The sequence below is a fragment of the Acomys minous genome (assembly GCF_964271855.1).
Source record: "Acomys minous genome assembly, chromosome: 16".
In the NCBI taxonomy this organism is placed as follows: domain Eukaryota; kingdom Metazoa; phylum Chordata; class Mammalia; order Rodentia; family Muridae; genus Acomys; species Acomys minous.
The window spans coordinates 60357076-60374793 of record NC_140498.1 but is presented as its reverse complement, the minus strand read 5'-3'; the positions used below and the strand labels follow the sequence as shown (position 1 = coordinate 60374793).

The 17718-nt window shown below is 44.8% G+C and overlaps 1 protein-coding gene across 3 annotated transcripts in view; it reads right to left on the bottom strand.

Annotated features, from left to right (window-relative positions):
• The window catches only part of INSR (insulin receptor), a 130920-nt gene that overhangs the window by 91177 nt on the left and 22025 nt on the right, over positions 1-17718 (bottom strand). For all 3 annotated transcript variants that reach the window (XM_084764473.1, XM_084764472.1, XM_084764474.1), the window contains exon 2: positions 14542-15093. In XM_084764473.1, the coding sequence (XP_084620599.1) occupies positions 14542-15093 (552 nt within the window). The remainder of the gene's footprint in view (positions 1-14541; positions 15094-17718) is intronic.

The following is a 17718-nucleotide window of genomic DNA, read 5'->3' as shown; positions in this document are numbered from 1 at the left end:
CCAAATGAGCCCCCCACCTGGGGACCAAGTGTTCAAATGTGTGAGTCTATCAGGGATAGTTGCTTATCCAAACCACAGGTCCTGATCAATACAATTTGAAAATAGTTTGACCCAGGCCTTGGGAGGATACTCTAGAGACAGAATACTCAAGAAAGATGGCTTGAGCCCAGGAGTTCAAGACCAGCAAAGAAACCTGCCACACATCTTCCTGGTTTCGTTTCTGTTGCTGGGTGAAATACCCTAACAAATGCAACTTAGGGAAGAAGACTATTTATTTGGCTCCGGGTTCCTGGTTACAGCCCATCACTGGGGAAATCAGTGTGGCAGGAATCTGAAGCAGATGATCACATTCATGATGCAGAGCAAAGACAAATGCATACATGCTGTGCTCAATTACCTTTTCCATTCCAAGCCCTGGGAATGATACTACCCAGAGTGGTGTGAACTAATGTAATTAAGACAAACCCCCCACAGGCCAACCCAGTGTAGACAGCCCCTCAGTGAGAAATCTCTTCCCAGGTGGTTCTAGATTGGCAATGAAAGCCAAAAGACGCCATACCCAAAATTAAATAAATAAGGAAATAAATACTAAATACTAAAAATATTTTAAACCTCTGGCTCTCTCTTCTCTGAAACAAACACTCTGCTATAAAATTGTACAACCAAAGAGATTTGCATGCATGTCTCTTCGATCCTTTGTGACATTTAAAAATGCAGCCTAGAAAAACCAAAGGGGGGGGGGTTAGCTCAGGGATTAAAGGGTGTGCCCCCAAACCATGAAGACCTGAATTCAATCCCCAGTGGCTTTTTGGAGAGTGGGAGAAGGAGATGACAACGACGATGGCATGGTGACACCAACAAAGACAAGCAACAGGCGCTTGTGATCCCAGCCCTAAGAGTCAGCAACAAAAAGGCCCCTGGAGCGCAATGGGCAGCCATCTGAGCCACCCCAATTTCAGTGAGAGACTCTGCCTCAAAAATCAAGGTAGAAGGCCAGAGAGGCGGCTCAGGGGTTACGTGCACTAGCTGCTCTTCAGAAAGCCCAGGTTCAACTCCCAGAATCCGAATGGCTGCTCACAACTGCCTGGGACTCCAGTTTCAGGGGAATCCAATGCCCTCTTTCTGGCTTCTGAGAATATTCCTACACAACACTCATAAGCATAAAATAAATTTTAAGAATAAAACAAGGTAGAGGTATTTGAGGAAAAACAACACCTAAGGAGACATCTGGTCTCCCCGTACATGTGTACACGAGGATTGGGGGAGGGGTGTGGAGAAAGCCTGCCTCCTGCTAAGCATGGTGACACACACCTGTAACCTCAGGTACTCCAGAATCTGAGGCTGGGAGCGCACTTGAGCACCTGAGCCCAGGAGTTCAAGGCTACTGAGCCACACACAGTGAGACTCCAAGTCAATCAATCAACCAATCAATATTTACAAATAAATTGCCAGCAAGACGCCACAGCAATCGAAGACTCCTACAATAACGCCTGACATCTGGAGTTCATCCGCTAGGACTCACGTAACAGAAGGGAACCCTCTACTGACTTCTACAAATGGTCTTCTGACCGCCACACACACACTTGCCTTAGCATGCTGCCCAACCCCCAACCTGACACACACAAACAAGCAAACGTGTGTATATACCCAGACACACACACATATATATGTATACATACGTATATATGTGTGTACATATATTTATGTACTTTATATATACCCATATATATGCACACGTATACATACACATATTGTGGCACACACGTGTAGTCCTATGGTGAAATTAGAAGGTAAAGGCTGGATGATAAGGCACTGAAAGGCAGGCTCAACCATGCAGTGAGTTCAAGGCAAGGCCAGCCAGGCTACAAGAGGCTATAACATACACTCAATGAAGAAGAATACAAAGCCAGACCCACCAAGCACAGCTGCCTGGTATCTGTCTCTGAGTCGCATTTAAAAAAAAAAAAAAGAAGAAGAAGTTTAAGGAAAGAGGAGAGACCCTCTGGGCGGATGTCAGCAACATTGCAAAATCCATTTCCTACCCCTCCACACTAGTCTTAGTCAAAAACAATAAGAAGGACAGAAGGAGCACAGCCGCCGGATGGCAGATGCGAAATCCCTTATTAGATTTCAAACAAAAACTACTACAGTCATACTTTTGACATGACACAGGCCCATTAAATACAAAGATGAATCACGGTGCCCTTCTAAAGAAAGTCTGTCTGACATCACCCCCAAGTCATACTAGCTTTTCAGCAAGCTCACGCTGAAGGCCAGAAATAGACAAGAAGGCCACGGGGGCAGGTAGACTGACAGGTCACACTCAGCCCTGGGCAAGAGCTTGAAAACCCAAACCATAAAACCACAAACACAAGAAGAGAAAAAAGAGAAAGTGGTTTTGTAAACACCTGCCCTGGCAGCACCATAAAGCCAGGCATCTGGATGGAGGAAGTTGGTGTTTTCCCTTGGAGAGCTGCAAGCTATGAATTTGCATTCAGACTTCACCTAGCGCCTGCCCTCCTGCCGCTGGGGAATGTTTGCCCTGCAGTCAACTCAACAGTCAGTTACCAAAAAGCCACCTGCAGTCTTCAACACAGGACTTCTAGCTCACATATTGGGGCCATCGCTCCCCCCCCCAAAAAAAACTTTAAAACTGTATTGGGGGTTCACACTGTGAGGATGTGGCACAGGTCGTAGGGTACTTGCCTAGCTTGTATGAGGGCCTGGATTTCATATAAATATAAAACTGGGCCTAGTGGGACATCCTCAGCTACACCCAGTACTGGGCCAGCCTGAGCTAATAGAGTCTGTCTGAAAAATCCAAAGGCTAAGGATAAACTTCAGCAGGATTGCACTGGCCTGGCAGGCAGGAGACCCCCCCAGTCTCATCCTCAGAACAACACAACTCTAGATATGAGGCACACACCTGTCATTCCTGCACGGGGGTGTAGTGAGAATTTTGGTTTCTTTAAAAACCCATTATGTTATGCGAATATGTTTTTATTTTAATCCCAGGTGTAAGATATGGGACTGTTTCAGACCGTGCACAGCTGCTAACTATGATTTGCCTCATGCTCTGAGAGGGGCCCGGTTTTGCCAGCTGAGGATAGTTTCTGCGAGCGTGTGACATTTGGAATTCTAGGAGCTTTTCAGAGGCGGATATACATGCTAAGACCCCGAGAGGCACTGTTGCTGTGTTGGCTGGTTGTTTGTTGCTGTTAGTTGCGATTTGTCAAGTGGTTATACAAATAGAGGTGAGAAGAAGAAATTGAACATCCTGACAGGAAGATCAACCCTGCCCCAAGGAACGTCATGCCCCTAATCAGCAGAAGTAATCTAAGGAAGTCCCTTATCCCTTCTAACCTTTCTCACTTACCTAGTGTTGGGGGCTTGGGGAGGGATTGGGGTGCAAAAGGGTGGTAAATATAAGAACCCATAAAGTAGCCAAAATATGGCTACGCAGATGGAATACAGAGATGGAAGAGGAGGAGCTGCAGTTCAAGGCCAATCTAAGATACACAGGAAGTTCAATGACAAGGTAGGTTTCCCGAGACTCTGTCTCAGAATAAAAACATAAAAGCTAGTTAAAGCCCCATCAACTAGAAACTCTGATAACCAGTCACACTGAGTGGATTAGTTTTAGTCAACAACCTAGAATCACATGGGAAGAGAGACCCAGTGAGGGATTGTCTACATTGGGTTAGCCTCTGTTTGTGTGTGTGTGTGTGTGTGTGTGTGTGTGTGTGTGTTACATGAGTGGAGGATCTTAGTTAAGTTAATTGATGTGGGAAGCCCTCACCCACTATGGGCAGCATCATTCCCTAAGCAGGGCGCCCTGAACTGTGCAGAGAAATGGACCAGAGTAAGCAAGCGTTCCTCCTCTACACTTCACTGCTGAGGTGATGACCAGCTGATTGAAGTTTCTGCCCTGAGTTCCCCACAATAATGGAATGTCACCTGGAATGTGAGCTGAGGTAAGCCCCTTTCTCCCTAGTTGCTCTTTGTCATCAGATTTCATTACAGCAACAAAAATAAATCTAACAAACAGTGAAAGTTCTTTATTTTTTCCAACCCTCAAATTCAGTGACTTAAGCACACTAAATCAGAGAAGGTACAATCAATACAAGGGTCTGGCCATCTGTTGTCCCCCCCCCCCCCCAGTGTCTATATCCACAAATCGGTTAACTTTCATTTAACCTATCTCACCTATTGGAAAATATCCTATAAAGTAAGGATGATTTAGGGCAACAAGAACATTTATGTAACATAATTGAAAGATACTTTTTGTTGCAATGGAGAACAAAAATAATATATTAAAATACCATCAGAGACTTGTTAGACAATAAAGAAAACGAAGTATATATCCAGGACAGATAAGAGCAGCAAAAGCCAAATCAAGAGTGACCGTGTACCCTTAATTTAATTGCTTTAAAAAAAAAATGAAATTAGGCCTGGAAGTGTTGCTCAATGGTTAAAGACCCTGTATAGCATTCTTCAATGAAGGTCCAGGGGCATGGCTCAGGGGTAGAACTTCTGACTATCAAATGCAAGGCCTTTGTTTAAATAAAATAAGATTCTTTTTATTTGTTCATTTCACAATTTGGAATTTATTCAAAAGATTTAGCTATGTAATTCCTTCTAAAAAATTCACACTAAGGGGGATCTTTTAAAAAGCAAAACTAAAAGCATAGGTTAGAATAATCACAAAGTGAAAAGAATTATGTTCATAGCAATGACTACTGGATTTTTTTTTTAAAAAGAACGGATAAATAAATCCAACATCTTTAAGACTCTCAGCTCTCAGTTAAATAAGGAGAACACATAAACACAACTATCATAAACTCAATAACACTCTCAGTTCGGAAAACTCACTAATTTTAAAAAACTAGGAAACAAAAAAAGTTAACCAACCAATCCAATAATGGGTTTTAAAAGAGAAAACAACAACAAAAAGATTTTAGCTTAAATTCTTTCTCCCCGCCCCCCCTTCTCTCTGTCTCTGTCTCTGTCTCTGTCTCTGTCTCTCTCTCTCTCTCTCTCTCTCTCTCTCTCTCTTTCTCACACACACACACACACACACACACACACACACACACACACACACTTACTCAGAATTCCTTCCCACCAAGATTTTAAACCATAAGATTTCCCTAGAAATTACTCTGTTGTTCAAAACCTTTAAAACAGAATTCCACCTAATTCACTTTAAGTAACTAGAAGATCAGATAGCAAAACTTAATGAAGAGATTGCAAAATGAAACAAACCAAGAACACGGCCCAATTTCACTCATGAACAGAGATGGCAAAAACCCAAGACACAAAACAACGCAAGCCTTGCCAAATCAAAGTCAACACCACGCCAAAAGGAAAGTTCAACAAGCAAGTGGGACCCACGGTACAACAAGGCTGGCCTTACACCAGAAAACCCCTTAAACATGGCTGCCAAGTGACAGATCCCATTGTTAAAGCTTTATTGGGACTTGAAGTCCTAGATTCTGTCTGTATCCAGCAGAGAGCCTGCCAAGTAGGCTAGGCTGCCTGACCAAAAAGCCCCAGTGATCCACCTGCCCCTGCCTTTCCCATGCTGAGACTGCAAGTCAGCGTTTACCACCATGTACAGCTTTTTTCAAATGGTCTGAGGATTACTGTTGGTTGTCAACTTGACACAGTCTAGAACAAGTAATGCTCTAACCCTTTAAGACAGTTTCTCACGTTGTGGGGATCCCCCCAATCATAAAACTATTTTCATTGCTACTTCATAATTGTAATATTGCTGTTATGAATCTAGTGTAAATATCTGTATTTTCTGATGGTCTTGGTTGACCACTCTGAAAGAATACTCCCAACCCTCAAAGGGGTTGCAACCCACAGGCTGAGAGCCACTGGTCTAGAATCATCTAGGAAGAGAGCCTCTGTGAGAGAATGTCTAGTTGGCCTGTGAGCATGTATGTAGGAGATTGTCCTGATGGTAAGTGGGAAGACTCTGCCACCATAGTGGGCATCATCCTGTAGGCCCAGATCCTGAACTGAATGACACTGGAGAAAATGAGCTGAGCACAAGCATGTATTCATTAATTCAGTGTTCTCTGCTCTTGACTGCGGATGGGGTGTGCCTGACTCTGCTTCTGTGACTCTTTGGCGCCTGAGAAGCTCACACTGCCTGAACGCTGAGCCGAAGAAAGCCTTTCTCCCTTAAGTTGCTTTTCGTCAGTTACTTTATCACAGCAATGGGAAAAGAACTGAGATACATAGGGGAAGAGCTGGAGAGATGGCTCAGAGGTTAAGAGAGCACTGTCTGCCCTGAGTTCAGCAACCACATGGTGGCTCACAGATTCATAACAGCAATATTACAGTTATGAAGTAGCAATGAAAATAATTTTATGATTGGGGGATGGGATCCCCACAATGTGAGGTCCCAGCAACCGCATGGTGGCTCACAACCATCTGTAATGAGATCTGGTGCCCTCTTTTGGAGTGCAGGCATACATGCAGGCAGAATACTGTATATATAATAAATAAACCTTAAAAAAAAAGATATATTGGGGATCAAACTCAGGTTGTCTTTACTACCTGGGCTAACTCCCCAGGGCTCAGGAAGATGTCTGTGAATGGCCATCAGGAGTTGTTAGCTCAGCCTAGAAGATAAACTCAGGCTGAGGATTTTCTCCATAATCCCTTCACTGTCTGCACCGGACGTCCTATCCACCACGCCCATTCTGCTTTGCTGAGGCCAAGAAGGAACTAAACCATTCCTGGGTCTTGGTCACCCACAGATGGACACACTCGGCTCTGGCCAGTCCCTACCCTTCCTGGTTCCTCCTCTCACTAGAAGAGTCTCTTTGTTAAGCGCAGTCTTCGCAAGCCGCTCTTTCCTCTTTTCTGGGACTGTCAGGGGCACAGACACAGAATAAACAGTGGTGGACTTCACCTTAGGGGGCGTGTGCTATTTATCCTACTCATGGATGAGAGTGAACTCCTGACAGAAGCAACCTAAGGGAGGAAGGGCTTATTCCGGCTGACAGTTGCAAGGTGCAGCCCCTCACAACCGGGAAGCCATGACCGGGAGGTAGCTGCCGAATGCTAGGAGCCAACTTGCTTTCTCCTTGTTATATCGTCCAGAACCCAAAGACAGGGGAATGATCGTCTCTCGGTGAGGGTGCATCTTCTCACCTCAGTTGATATAATCTAGACATGTCAACATAAACACACCCAAAACTTATATTCTAGGTGATTCTAGACAATGTCAAGTTGGCACTGTTAACTTCCCCAAGGGAGAATTTAAACTGAAAAAAAAAAAAAGAAAACTAATAAATATTCCTACGTTTATGTAAAGAAGAGCTATGGGGGGGGGGGTGAATCCATGAGTAATGAATCTCTGAGGACCTGAGTTCAATCCCCAGAACTTACCTAAAAGCCAGGTGTGGTGGCCTGTGGCCTGTAAGCCAGACGCTGGGGGTCGGGGTGAAGCAACAGCAACGCTGGGGATATAGCTCAGTGATGTATTTGCCTAGCATGCACAAGACCCTGGCTCTGAACTTCAACCCTACAAAAGTTAGTTACTTATTACTTAAAGGTAAAGAACTGACACGGACGAGATCTGGAGCACAGGTGTTTGCAGAAGCCCTATTCCAAATAACTGAAGGGGGTAAACATCACAAATGCTGGTCGAGTGGTAAAATGGGTAAGATCCATTATGATGAGCTATTACTCAGGCATAAAAGACAAAATCAGGACTTAATGAAATTGCTGTGTGAGTGAATTTTGAGAACATTGTACTCAAAGGAAAGAACATGTAATAAGCTACATGTTATCTGATTCTGTGGCTCAGCAATGTCCAGAAGAGGTGAATCTACACGGCTGGGAAGCTGACTACTCACTCGTTGCCAAGAGCTGTGGGAATTAAGATTGAGGAGTGAGTAATAATGGGCAGAGAATCTCTTTTGGGGGTGTTGGAGGGGGTATGATAAGAACGTTCTAGAATAAAAGCATAAGGATGGTGACACTCTGTTATCAATGTACTTACTAAATATAGTTTACCACAATCAGACAACGGTGTCTTAGCCAGGAATGCTGGACTCCCAACACTCAGAAGACAGAGGCAGGGGGATTGCAAAAAGTTTGAGGCCAATCTGGGACTATACATGAAAGCCTATTTTTAAAAAAAAATCCATGCCTCTGGTGCCCACTCATTAATCACTTTCCCCTAGTGGGGCAGCAGCCTTGCCAGGCCACAGAGGAAGAGGATGCAGACAGTCCAGATGAGACTTGATAGGCTGGGGTCAGATGATAGGGGAGGAGGGCTCCCCCTTTCTGACAACTAGGGGAGGGAGAAGGGGGGGTGAGGGAAGGAGGGTGGATCTGGAGGAGATGAGGGAGGGGACTACAATCAGGATGTAAAGTGATTAAATTTTAAAGAAAGAACCAACAAATGAAAATAACAATTCAACATCCATGCCCCCTTCATTTAATGAAAGTTCTAGCAGGCACAGGGAGAGAGAGACACACATACAGAGCACACCACAGCTGAACCTAGGTCCCTGGCACCTCCATGGGGCACATCAGGTGTTCACTGACAAATACCAGATTTCAATTCCCACAAGGATCTGATGACAGGATGGGAAATAACTGGCCAATGGATTTCATCAAGCCAAAAAAAACCAGTTAGACCAGTTACCAAGTCACCAGTCAAGCCAGGCAAAACCACCTCTTCATAAGTATGCATTGACCTCTAGCCCAAGTCTTCCATAAATGATTGGGACAGTATTCTCTCAGGAGAAATACAGAAAAAAATTAAGCTTTCCAGCTGGGCACGGTGGCACACGCCTATGTTTCCAGGACTCAAGGGGCCGAGGCAAGTGGATCTCTCTGAGTTCGAGGCCAGCCTGCTTGGTCTACAGAGCAAGTCCAGGATAGCCAGGGCTACATAAAGAAACCCTGTCATGAAAATCCAAAATTAGTCATCATCATCATCATCATCATCATCATCATCATCATCATCTTGCCATTGAGATCCCTAAGAATGTTTAAAAAAAAACTGTGCCCTTGTCATGTAAATCTGAATATTTACTATTAAAGATTTGAACATTAGGGACAGGGAAATGGTTCCATGGGTAAAGCGTTTACCTGCAAGCATAAGGTCCTGAGTTCAGATCTCCAAAACCCATGTAAAAATCCAGGCTTAGAGACATGCACCTGTAGTCCCATCACTAGGAGACAGAGGCAGAAGGATCTCTGTGGCTGGCCAGCCAGTAGAATAACTTGATGAGCTCTAGGCTCAGTAAGACAGCCTGTCTCAAAAACTAATATGTGTGGGCCAGAGAGATGGCTCAGCAGGTAAAGGCACTTACCACCAAACTACCTCAGGACCCACACAGTGAAAATCTCTCTCTCTCTCTCTCTCTCTCTCTCTCTCTCTCTCTCTCTCTCTCTCTCTCTCTCTCTCACACACACACACACACACACACACACACACTCACACACACACACACACACTCTCACACACACACACTCACACACACACACACTCTCACACACACACACACTCACACACACACTCTCACACACACTCTCTCTCACACACACACACACACACACACACACACACACACACACGAAAGAGAGATGATTGATAGGGAAATGATAGAATTTATAAATTAGAAGAATTAGAAGACGTGGGAATTAACAACTAATAATAAAGCATAACAATATAGTGTAGTCAATATTATATGTGTTCTGTCTCTTTCCCTTCCTTCCTTCCTTCCTTTCCTCATCTCTCTCAAAACTTTCAGTGCATCCCTTAAAACCATTGGATCTCAACCTGTGGGTCACGACCCCTTTGGTGTCTCATATCTGATACCCTGCATATCAAATATTTACATTACGATTCAGTATAGTTATGAAGTAGCAGTGAAATAATTTTGTCATTGGGGAGTCATGACAACATGAGGAACTGTATTAAAGGTTGCAGCATTAGGAAGGTTGAGGACCACCAACTTTGCGGCTTATCTTTGGCGTATGAGAATTATTGGCATGCCTATTTAAGCCTTCGAACTGAGACTAGGTAAAATGAGTACTACTTGAACATGAGCAACGTGATACAGCAGCAGTCCACGTAGCCAAGATGGGCATCAACTGACTAACAGGAGGACGGCATAGCATATAAGTATGGAAACAGTGGGCAAAGTCATGATCATAGCACAGGAAAAAAAAACGGTGCAGTGTCATCAATCTACTTAAAATGCTGTACTTTCAAAATGTGAATTCTAGAGATTTTCCAATTACTATTATGTGTGTGTGTTCATCTGTATGATGTATACATATGTACAGCATACACATGTGTGTGCTTGCATGAAGAAGGAAAAGTCTATGATACACAATCTTGAGTGAGGTGGGTGCCGTGGAAACGGCCTCTAAAGGGTCACATGACTCTCGTGGTCCAGAGCTTTTTAGGGTTTTCCTTCGCTCATTAGGCTACTCCCATTGTCCAGAATGTTCTGTTTCTGCTTCTAACCACATGTCTCTGGTCTAACTCACTGTGCTCAAAACACAAAGGAGAACCTGGATACCTCAGCAGGTACCTGATCTGCCCCTGTGAAAAACTTCTCTCCCCACAAGTGAGTGTTGGTCTATCTCCTACATCTAGACCATCACCCAGCCCCAGGCCAGAACTCACAGGCCCTAGAAAATTCCAGGCCCAAAGGCTGTCTTGGGTTCTACCATGTCTTTACTCCCATCACACACCTTCCTTGGGGACATAGCTTTACAACTCTTTGTTCCTCCGTGCCAGTGTTCTACAAACCTTTCCAAGGGTAATATTTTCATCCCCTCAACCATCTGTCCTCTCCATGTCTCCTCCCAATCCTGGCTGGGTTTTATCAACTTGACACAGACTAGGACTGGGAAGACTGAATCTTAATTAAGAAGCTACTTCCATAGGGTCAGCCTGTAAGGCACTTCTTTGGGGGTAGTCTTGACTAATAACTGACGTGGGAGGGCCCCAGCTTCACTCTAGGGGGTGCCGACCCCTAGACTGGTGGTCCTAGGTGCTATAAGAAAGCAGACTGAAGAAATCTGTTGAAAGCAAGCAAGTAAGCAGCACAGTAGCTCCTGCCTCCAGGTTTCTCCCCTGTATTCCTGCCCTCATCTCCCTAGATAACAAACTATAAAGTGAAATTAACTCTTTCCTACCCAAGTGGCTTTTGGTCAAGGTATTTAACACAGCAACTGAAAGCTAAAACATATCCCAACTCCTGTTGTCTGAAACTCCTCCTCAGGAGTTCCCATAAAAACCTCACCCACAAGTTCAAAGATCCAACACTCATTGCCTCTTTGGGTTCATGTCGGGGCAGAAATAAATAACGTTTCCTCCCCTCCCTTCCCTACGCTCTGTGTGCTAACTCCTAAGCCACCTGCTTCCTTTCTCCCAATCACCTCCTTCCCAGGGAATTTTACAACATGTGAATGAGGTCACTGAAGCCATAAACAGTTAATGAACTGCTCTCTTGGACATCAAAACACAATAAAAGCTAGCACTCGAACATAAATGACCAGGAACAGGAAAAGGGAGGCAGAAGCAGCCACAGGATGTGGGACACTTTCCCCTTCCTTCCTTCCTTCCTTCCTTCCTTTCTTTCTCATTCTCTTTTTCCTTCCTCTTCTTCCTTCTTTAAAACAGAATGTCTCCTTTTCTTTCTGTCTCTTTCTGCTTCCTTCCCTCTTTTATTCTTTCTTTTTCTCAGAGGTAAAATGTGGGGTGGCCTCACATTTGCCACCATCCTGCCTCGGTTTCCCCAGAACTGGGATTGCAGATGACTGCTATCACATCTAATTTGGTTTCTACCACAAACAGCATCAAAACTCCCAGGTGAGTCTCTAAGGGGGCACACAGACACCCCACTGAATTACATGCATGGCCAGCTCCCCAGAGCTGAGAGTGAAAACTGTTTCTACATGGTAATAGCTAATATTAAACAGAAGATTATCTTATGGGTAGAGATTTTTCTAAGTGTAAGGCATAAAAAGGGTGATGTGAAAATCAGCTCAGAGGCCCTGCTTAGAATCCCCCAGCGAGGGGCTGCTCAGTGGTACAGCATAGCCCTCCTCAAGGACACCAGAGGCTTTGCAGTGAATCCTTATCAACACCACCATCACTCTCCAGCAGCTCTGAACAATCAGGAATATCCCCCCCCCCCCATTGAACCAGAAGTTTCACGAATGAGACTGACAAAGGATTAACGAGCTTCAAAGAAGAAAATTAGACATTAGACTCTCCAGATCCCTCAGACAAGGGAAGTCGGAAGCCGAGAACGCTGGAATAAAAAGTCAACATGTTTTCAAAGGCTCTGCCCTGAAACCAAACACATACAAAGATAAACAGTCACGGTATGGGCTTCTCACCCACCCCAGGACTTTGTGAAAGATTTAAAAAAAAAAAAAAAAGGAAAAAAGGCCAGGTCTCTCCACTCAAGGCGGGGAGTCCAGTCCACAGGTCCAGCACTTCTGGAAAGCCATTTAGCAATCCAAATCTGGAGCCTCTGACCCAGAAATTTCATTTCTGGAAAACAAGCCTAAAAGAAACAAACATGGAGCTGGAAAGATGGCTCAGCAGCTAAGAACACTTGCCGTTCTTGCAGAAGATCTAGGTTCAATTCCCAACACCCACAAGGCAGTTCACAGCCATTAGTAACTACGATTCCAGGGGCTCCAACACTCTCTCCAGGGCACACATGAGGCACACAGGCATTCATGCAGGCAGAACACCCGTACACATATAATAAAAGTTATTAACAAATAAATAAAGCTTGAACCCCCAAAACAATCAAATTCTTTCTTTAAAAACTGAAATGATCTAAGTGCCTTATAACTCAGAAGGCTAAAGAAATGCAAAGCAACAGACCCATGAAGGGAGCAGAGAGATGGCTCCGTGGATAACGACATTTGTCACCAGCCTGACTAATTTAGTTTGATCCTCTCGACCACACATATGGAAGGCAAAAAAAAAACCTGACACCTACAAATTGTTCTCTAAACCTCCATGTGGGCCATGTTACATATATGTGTGTGAACACAGACACACACATACACAGATGATAGAGAGATAGATGATGGTGATGATGATGATGATGATGATAGATAGATAGATAGACAGACAGACAGACAGACAGACAGACAGACAGACAGAAGACAGAAGACAGACAGACAGACAGACAGACAGATGAAAATATAAAACAAAAATGAACTACTCTCATCAAGACTGAATTTTTACACTTTTCTTTTTCTGAGTATCTCTTACAAATTGACTTCTATGATCAGATAAGAAAAACATGTTGGCCAGGCATGGTGGCACACGCCTGTAATCTCAGCACTCGAGAGGCAGAGGCAAGTGGATTGCTATTGCTATGAGTTCAAGGCCAGCCTGGTCTACAAAGAGAGTCCAGGACAGCCAAACCCTGTCAAAAGAAAGAAAGAAAGAAAGAAAGAAAGAAAGAAAGAAAGAAAGAAAGACAGACAGACAGACAGACATGCTAAGTCCAATCCATACCCTTACATAGTCAACTTCTCAACCAAGCAGACAACTACAGGAACATTCACTATCCAACATACAGGGTGGTAAACAACCCTCACGAAAACTCTGGCCCCCTACTTATTTTTTTTTTACATATGAACCACACCCATGTCTTGACACCTAACTATGGCTGCTTGCCTACTACAATGGCCAAGGTTTAGTATACTCATTCATCTCTCCCCAGCAGTCTCAATAGCCCACAGTTAACTGTCTATATCAAATGGAAGATTCTAGAAATAATCAACTCATAATGTTTCAAATCGTGTACTTTTCTGAGTGGTGCAATAAAGTCTCAAGATGTCCTGTTCTGCCATACCTGAGATGTGAATCAAGTTCAGGTATAAGACTAGTTGTCAAGACATGATGACTATATTCAAATCACCTCTATTTTATCTTAATGGTATCCCCCAAGTGTAAGAGTGAGGATTCTTGCAATTTTATTAGGAATATCATTAAGATTATTCTATGTCACTACTAGTTATGGTTGTTAATCTCTTACCAAATGGATGGTGTGTGTGCGTGTGCGTGTGCGTGTGTGTGTCTGCATGCCCAACAAGTACCCTCAGAGGCCAGGAGTGTGGACCTTTTGGGGATGGAGTCAGACGCAGTTCTAAGTTCAGACTGGAAATTCAACTTGGGTCCTCTAGAAGAGCACCAAGCACTGTCAAATGCCCCAGTTCACTCAGCTTATTTTTGTTAGGGCATTCTATCGTATCAACAGAAAAGTGTACACACACACACACACACACACACACACACACACACTATATATATATATATATATATATATATTCACCACAGTGGAATGTGTCTGTCACAAATAAAAGGGATGAGTGTGTATTGGTGAAGATAGACTCTCCCCCAAACCCTTGAGGGTTTGCACTCTATAGCCTTCACCTAAACTTCTGCAGGAGTCTACTGCTCCTGGGTCTACTAACTACGAAGGAATGCCTAAAGCCACGCTGCCTCCAGCATACCTTTCTGGCAATGACTGTGTGTCCAGCACCGTTCCACAAACTGCCCATTGATGACGGTGGCGGGGCAGTTGGTCTTGCCCTTAGCAGTGCCCGGACAGACATCCCCACATTCCTCGTTGTCATCCTTGTTCAGTACGATGTAGTTGTCCTCCACGGAATCGAGGATCCGGGACCAGTCGATGGTGGCCAGGTAGCAGAGCTCATTATTCTTCTCGATTCGGACAGAGCCCCGGGTGATGTTCATGAGGTTATAGAGGCCCAGCTCCTTCAGGTGGACCATCTCAAAGATGACCAGGGCATAGTTGAAGAAGAGGCGGGAGCCGCGGATAACCGTGAGGTTGGGGAAGAGGTCTTTCAGGCTCTCCAGGCCGTAGACACGGAACAGAAGCAGGTAGTCTGTGATCATGATGAGTTTGGGGAAACTGAGGTCTCGGAAGTCTTCGGGTCTGGTTTTGAACATCAGGAGGATCTGCAGATGGCCCTCGATGACTGAGCAGTTCTCCAGCTCATGAAGCCTGGTCAGGTTGTTCCGGATGTCCATGCCAGGGCACACTAGAGGGCAGATAGTGAAAGCAAAGCAGGTGAGCCACGGACTCTAGAACGGCTAACAGAACGAGAGGCCCAGAGCTGGGGAGACAACAAAGTGTTTGCTGTACAGGTCTGAATGGGTAACACCCACGCCCAGGACCCATGTGATAAGCTGGTGCAGCAGCACATGTGTGTGAGGGCTGGGGACACGCAGAGACAGCTGGATCCCCACGGCTCACTGGGTTACTTGTATCAGTGAACCGCAGGCCGGTAAGAGACTCTGCCTCATGAATCAAGGTGGACGGCTCCTGAGGAACAACTGACACTTGAAATTGGCCACTGGCCTCTAAAACACACACACACACACACACACACACACACACACACACACACACACAAAGAAAACCAAGGGGTATATATCCCAGAGCACTCTGGGTCACCACATCACAGAGACTCCTGCACACTGACGCCCACTGTTGCTCTCCTTACAATAGCTGAGGTGTCAAAGCAGTTTAAATGTCCATCAACCCACAGATAAACAGATAAAGTAAATGCGGCACATGTTATACACAGACACCTTCACATTAGCCAAGTTATGAAACAAGCAACCAATGAATGGAGCTAAACAACTGTGTGTGGCTCAACTGGTAGGGTAGTTACCTGGTGTGCACGGGTTGTTTTTCACAAAATCCCAATACTTCAATTTTACCAATACTCAGGAGTCAGATGCTGGAGCAAAAGCCTGCTAAGCTCAGAGAGGCAGAAAAAATGCCCAGCTGACCTTCCTCCTCACCGAACATCCTAGAAAGAAAAGCCTCCTTCCCCATGCCATCACAAAAAACCCTCAAACAGAACGTCCCTCCCTTCTACTTCCTGTGTACCTCTCTATCCATCCTCCTGACTTCCTCTTACTCTATGATTTTTTTTTCCTATGTTCATTTCCAGTCAACTGGTTGCATGCTCTACCTATTGACGTAGGGTTAACTTTATTTAATCCTTTTTACAATACTGAAGCAAAAAGTTCTTGGATTAAAGGTGCATGCTAGGTCTGAGCCACCCCACAACTTGAAACAGGTTTTCAGTCAACAACATAATCGCTAGGTTCACAATGCAATCAAATATCCTACAACGTGCACAAAGCCATCAACTCCATCCTGAGCACACACCAGACATGGCGGCACACGCCTCTACTCCCAGCACTTAGGAGGTAGAGGCAGGAGGGTCAGGCGTTCATCTTTGGCTACACAGTGAGTCAGAGGCCAGTCTGAGCTACTTGAGACCCTGTTTCAGAAAGGGAATAATAACATATAACATAGAAAATATAATGCATAGAGAAACAATGGAGTATTAGTCAACTAGAAAGAATGAAATAATTACATATATTATACACACACACACATATACACACACATACACACACACATACACACACATATACACACACATACACACACACATACACACACACATACACACACACACACATACACACACACACATACACACACACACATCGTGTATGTGCATGACAGAAGCAGAAAGGAGACCAGTTGGTATAAAGAAAGACAACAGTGGGTAGGCAGAGGGCCAAGAAAGGATAAGGGGCAGGGGTGATGAGCAAGGTACAATCATATAGGCACATAAAATGACATGGCTTGAAACCCATTCCTCTGGATTCCAACCAAAAAAAAAAAAAAAACTCAATGAAGAAAAAGAGCCAGGACTCCTTTTCAATCTTCCTACTTGTTAACAGTGGCAGTGCTGCAGTCAACATGGATAGGAAGCTCTTCCGTATCCGGATTTCATGAGCTTTGGAGAACCATCTTTGGAGGCTCTGGGGAGCCTCTATAGTGGCTTCCCAATGACAGGAAGACAATCCCACCAGCAGTATGTAAGAGCTCCCCTCAATGGTCCTGCCAGTTTAGTTATTGCTTATCTTTCTGACAACAGCCATTGCTCTAACTGTCCACGGGTGGATAAACAGATAAAGATAGATGGTAATGCCAGGGGTGGAAGCCACTTGTAACCCCGGTGATCAGGAGGCTGAGGCAGGAGGCCTGTGAACACAGAATGCACTAGGGGCCACGGTTCAGGTGTGGAGCCCCTGCCTAGAGTCTCCCAGGGAGGGGCTAAGGGTGTGGCTCAGAACCCATGCCTAGAATTCTCCAGTGAAGAGATGGGGCAGTGGTTCAGGAGGTAGAGAGGTCCCTGCCTACTATGCAAAGGCCCTCTGTCCAATCCCCATCAGCGAAAAACGGGAAAGCTACAATTAGGGCCAGTGCCAACTTTGTGGTCACCCACTGTGGGCTCTGCATTTCAAATTCCTAAGCCAGCTCTGATGAATGGCTTTCCTTGTAAAGCACCCGTGCCTAAATAACTTCTTTCAGAAGGCAAAGAACATAACTCCTTTGGCAGGCCCAGTTTGAGACCTTAATATAATCATCACCCTATCTATGAGGCAATCGGCTCAACAGGATTACCGAGAGTTGAGTAAGATGTCAAGCGCAGAGGCAAAAGCAGCCGACCCCAGCCCAGTGTCCCCAAGCATGGGCGTTCTTCGTGAAAATGACTGACAGGAACAACCGTGCTCACATTAAAACGGGGCAAGAGAAAAACCACATGTGTTGGTTTTGTGTTCACCCACCTCGC